Raw genomic sequence first — 5,235 nt, 5'->3', positions numbered from 1 at the left:
CCCCGGGGCCTCGTGGGAGTGGGTCCCAGTGCGTGTCCTCCTGTGTCTGCCTTGTGTCACTCACCATGGTGTCTGTAGGGTCCGCCCATGTTGGAGCAGGTGCCAGAACTTCCTTCCCTTTTAAGGTGGAGTGGGATTTCGTGGGTGGATGGAGCGTGTTGTGTTACCTTCATCTGTGATGCACACGGGTTGCTTCCGGCTGTTAGCTGCGTGAATTTGCTGCTGTGAATATGGGGTGCACCTGTCTGCTGGGGTCCCTGCGCCCAGTGCTTTGGGTAGTACACCCCAAACTGGACTCACCAGGTCACATTGAAGTTCTGTGTTCAAGTTTGGAGTCGCTACCAGACTGTGCCCGACAGACATGTCCCACCAGCTGTGCGCGAGGGGTCTGGTTTTTCCACATCCTCGCCCACGTTTGCCGTTTTCTGTGTTTTACTGGCAGCCGTCCTACGGGGTGTGAGGTGGGAGCTCGCTGTGGCTGGGTCGCATCTCCCTAATGACGAGGGTCGTGTAGCATGTTTTCTCGTGCTTATTGGCTGTTTGTACACCTGTATATCTGGTCAAGTCACGTGCTTATTTTTGAATCAAGTTGATGAATTCTCTACACTTGTCAGATGTAAGATTCAGAAATACTTTTTCCCGTTCTGTGGATTGCTTTTTTTAAGACTTTATTTATTGTAATAAATGTTTTTAATGTTTATTTATTTTTGAGGAAGAAAGCATGAGCAGAGGAGGGGCAGAGAGACAGGGAGACACAGAATCCAAAGCAGGCTCCAGAGTCTGAGCTGTTAGCACAGAGCCCGATGTGGGGCTCGAACTCATGAACCGTGAGATCATGACCTGAGCTGAAGTTGGACGCTTGACCGACTGAGCCACCCAGGTGCCCCCAGACTTTATTTTTTTAAAGTAGCTTAAGTTTCATAGACGTAAAGAGGAAGGCCCCGAGATTTTCCGCGTACCTCCCTGCCCCTCACAGCCCTTTCTGGTACTTGCATCCCACGACAGAGGGGGGACTTGTTGAAATTGTACCTGCACGGACACATCACTCTCACCTGAAGTTCATGGTTTACATTCAGGGTCACTTTTAATGCCGTACATTTATAGGTTTAGACACACACACCTACCATTAGAGAGTCCTTCAGAGTGGTTTCTGCCCTAAAAATCCTCTGTGCTCTGCCTGTTCGCCCCTCCCAACACCCAGCAGCCTTTTCACTCTGGGTAGCGTCCTCTGACGCAGAACTTAAAATTTCCACCAAGTCCCGTTTGTTTCTCCTCCTTTCCCTGGGCCTTGCGTGTCCCAGCCACAGTCTTCGCCAGGTCCAGTGCTGGGAAGCTTTCACTCTGTGTCTTCTGCGAGTTTTACTGTTCTGGGGCTTACATTTAGGTCCTTGATCCATTTTGAGGTATTTTTTGTGTGCACGCGAGGTCGGGGCCCAGTGTCCCGTTTGTTGAAGAGACTGATCTTCCCATGAGTGGTCTTGTCAGGCTGGTCAGATATGTTTGACCCCCACGTGCTTGGGCCTGTTTCTGGCTCTCTGTTCTGTTCCATGGGTCTTTGCGTGCGTGCGTGCGTGTGTGCGTGTGTGCGTGTGTGCGTGTGTGTGTGTGTGTGTGTGTGTGTCTTTGCCCACACCACACCGCTTTGGTTAGTTTGTACAAAGTTTTGCAATCAGGAACCGTGAGCTCTCCGGTTTTGTTCTTGTTCAAGGTAGTTTTGGCTGTTTGAGTCTCTTGCAATTCTGTTTGAACTTTAGAGTGGGTTCTTCTTTTCTTGCAAAAACGTCGTTGAGGTTTTGACAAGGACTGCATTGATCCTGTAGGCGGCATTGGAGGGTATTGGCATTTACACGGTATCGCGTTTTCCAACCCGTGGACACGGAAAGCATTTCCGTTTATTTGTGACTCCAGTGACTTTCAGCGTTTTATCATTTTCATTCATGAGTCGTTCAGCCTTTCAGTTAAAGCCAGTCCCTCAGTGTTTTATTCTTGTGGATGCTGCTGTGAATGGAATTGTTCTTGATATTTTTTCCGGTTATTTATTATTGGCGTAGAGAAATTCAACGGATCTCCGTGTGCTGACTGTGTATCCCGCTCCTTTGCTGAATTCACCTGCTCCGACGGCTGTTTCGTGCAGCCCTTGGGGTTTTCTGTGTGGCAGGACCACGTCCTGCGCAAACACGGTTTGGCTGCTTCCTTTGCGCCGTGGGTGCCTTTTCCTTCTCTCTCTCCCTGCCTGCTCTGGCTGGAATTTCCAGTTCGGTGTGGAATGGAGGTGGCGAGGCCCTCCTCGCGTGTCTGCTCCTCGAGGAGGAGCTCTCAGTGTCTCGCCCCTGCGCATGACGTCCCCCGTGGGCTCTCCAGAGACGGCGGGGACCGTGTGGAGGTGGCTCCTCCCGTTCCCGGTTGGTTGAGTGCCGTGATGACCGCGTGGGGCCGGCCAGGGGCCGATCCCGCGTCCGTGGAGGTGGACGATCGCGTGGGTCTTCCCCCCTCTGCCCAGGGGCCGCGCCCCCCTGCCGGCCTGTTGTGGGGAGCCCTCCTCGCGGTGCAGGCGCGAGGCCCCTCGGGGCGCATCGTCCGTGCGTGCGCTGTCGCGGTCTGTTTGCATCAGCGCTCACGAGGGGTGGCGGTCCCCGATCTCCTCCCGGCGCCTTGGGCTTTGGTATGGGGGCTACGCCGGCCGCCTGGAAGGAGTTGGGACGCGCTCCCTCTTCCTCAGCGTTTCTGGAGAAGTCTGAGAAGGACCGGCGTGGGGTGTCCTTGAAGCGTTCGGCGGGACTCTCCAGTGAGGCCGTCGGGACCGGGACTTTGCTCTGTTCGGGGGGGGGGGGGGGGTCCCGAGGGGGGCTCCTGACTCGTTTACCGGTCCCTGCACACCATGCGTTTCTTCATGGGTTGGTCTTGGCCGCTGTTAGATGCCAGGTTTCTGACCCGGCGTCTCGAGGCCAGGCCTCCGCCCCTCGTCTGCCTAGCCTGGCGGCCCCAGGCCTCAACACCACGTGCCGTCGCCTTCACTGGGGTCCCATGTGAACTTTGACCTCCACCGGGGCAGGGGCCATTGTAGCCCTTCATCTGAGAGTGGCTTTTACGAGCCTCGATGTGCCACTACTTTTGAGCGGGTAGGTGTTGCCTCGTGGAGTTCGTATTCGCCAGCACGCACTGAAATCCGCCTTGCCGTTCGGACTTCTTCCCTTCCTCAGCTTCCTTCTGGAAGTAACTGCAAAAACCCGCAGATGGCTGTTGTGTGTCCTTGCGACATATCCTCCACACTGACTGCGCCTGGCTCTTGATGGAGCTGAGGCTGCCCCAGGTGCCAGGCTCAGCCGCGGGCTCGTCCCGCAAAGCTCCGTGACCCTGCCCCCGTCCTGCTGTCCGAGTCCACGTGGCACCCTGCCTCGTCGGTCCCTCGGGCTTGGGCTGGGCGGACGTGTGCCATTTTGATGCACGTGGGCCAAACCGTGGAAAGGTCTTCCTGAGACTGTGTGGAAAGCCGCCTCCTGGGGAACACGGTTTGACTTTCTAGTTGTAAACCGTGTGTCTGGCTTCCGGATTTGTGCCGGGGAGGGTGGGGGGGTGGAGACCCACCTTCCTTCCTGTGCCAGCTGCGTGTAGGTGCACTGTGGGTTCACCCGGGCCTGGGGGCTGCGTGTTTGCATCTGTCGGGCCTGACGTCCAGCCTCACTCCTCGCCGCACGCGTCCTCCTACTTCGTGCTCGCTCGTTTCCCACCAGAACTTCAGAGTCGGCCCTTCCGGTGCCCAGAGTGCTGCTGGTGTGTTCGTTGGACCCGGGTTAGCGACAGATCGGGGACAATTCTGCACCTTCGTGGCAGTCTGTCCCGAGAACGTCGTTCCCGTGTGCGTGTGTTCTTACTTTCTCGGTGGCTTGGCTTCAGAGGACTTTGTAAACTGCTGACCCTGTGGTGACACAGTAGTCGTTCCGTGGATGAGATCAGAGTGAGGCAAAGTGTCCGTGGTGACTGCCCCAGTGGGCGACAGCCATTAACGTCTCCGCGTGTGGCCCTGGGGTCTCTGACGCATCCCGACCCGTTTCTGGATACCTTTAAGTCAGCACGTGTGTAATTTACGGCCTCGTGTCGGTGGATGGTGACGTCCCTGTGACCGCAGGTTACTGACAACTCCGAGGGCTCCGTGCACAGGCACCTGCGTTCCCAGGGACGCGTGGTGGGGCCCCCGCACCTCCCGTCCGGGCCCCGGGACGCGGTGCCGTGGAAGGTGGGGTTCCCCGGGCAGGGGTGCCGGCAGCGCGGGGCCGCTGTGCCTCACGGCGCCTGCATTTGCTTCCAGGGAACCTTCTGAGCAGCCTCATGGGCGCCTCGGAGCAGGAGGGCGAGGACAGTCAGGACGACAGCAGCCCCATCGAGCTCGACTGACCCCGCCCGGCGGCCCGCACGAAGCCGCCCCGAGCCCGGGCCCCCACGCCCGGGGGCTCCCGGTCCGCGGCTGCCGTGGCCGCGTTGGCGTCTGCGCGCCCGCCCCGGGCTACGCCTCCGCCGCGGCTGTGCTGGCTGGGCCGCGCTGCACCTCCAGACTGACCACAATAAAGCACGGGCCTTGCCGCGCTCCCACCCTCTCCCTGTCCCCTGTGTCTGGTTTGCTTCGGGAGGCCGCCTGGCATCCGACGGAGGCCCGTCCCCGTCACGGGTGGCGTGGGGGGTGGCCGCCGCCCAGCCAGCACCACCTGGATGTCCTGCGGTGGCCCGGCCACCGGTGGCCCGGAGAGCATCGGGGCGGCTGTTCTGTGCCAAATCCCGAGGCCGCGGCCGCCCGGGACGGGCCTCGCGAGGGGATCGAGAGTCTTTTCCACGTCTCGAAAGGCAGTATTTATTTTCATTGGGTGGTTGATTCCTCTGACCTGACGTTTTAGGGTTTAACCGAACAGCCAGTCCGGGAGTGAGCGGATCTGCCCTTTCTCGCTGATGCCAGACCCGGTGTTCCCAGGGCGATTACAAGAGGGGAGACACTTTATTTTTTCACAATTTAAAATAAGAGTTGTAGATTAATACACAGTGATCATGCATGGCAAGGCGTAAGATACACACACTTTTATTGACTGTAAAACGAAGTTTAAAGGAAGGTTTGTGTTAATTGTTGAGTTTAAATAAATCCTTTATACTGGGTTTTGCCGTGCTCGTCCTTTCTGAGTGCGCAGCAGGGAGCGGCTGCCGAGTCCGGCCTGGCCAGGGCTGTCTGGACCGTGCCCACGTGGGTGCTGT

The 5,235-nt window shown here is 57.9% G+C and overlaps 1 protein-coding gene across 3 annotated transcripts in view; it reads left to right on the top strand.

The window, feature by feature from the left end:
• The window catches only part of GET4 (guided entry of tail-anchored proteins factor 4), a 19,409-nt gene extending 14,270 nt beyond the window's left edge, over positions 1-5,139 (top strand). For all 3 annotated transcript variants that reach the window (XM_049639030.1, XM_049639029.1, XM_049639031.1), the window contains one exon: positions 4,307-5,139. In XM_049639030.1, the coding sequence (XP_049494987.1) occupies positions 4,307-4,392 (86 nt within the window). In that variant the 3' untranslated portion in view covers positions 4,393-5,139. The remainder of the gene's footprint in view (positions 1-4,306) is intronic.
• Positions 5,140-5,235: the final 96 nt, after the last annotated feature.

Source organism: Panthera uncia, chromosome E3 (genome assembly GCF_023721935.1).
Source record: "Panthera uncia isolate 11264 chromosome E3, Puncia_PCG_1.0, whole genome shotgun sequence".
Lineage (NCBI taxonomy): Eukaryota > Metazoa > Chordata > Mammalia > Carnivora > Felidae > Panthera > Panthera uncia.
The sequence above is the reverse complement of the archived record's forward strand: the minus strand, read 5'-3'. Positions and strand labels throughout refer to the sequence as shown.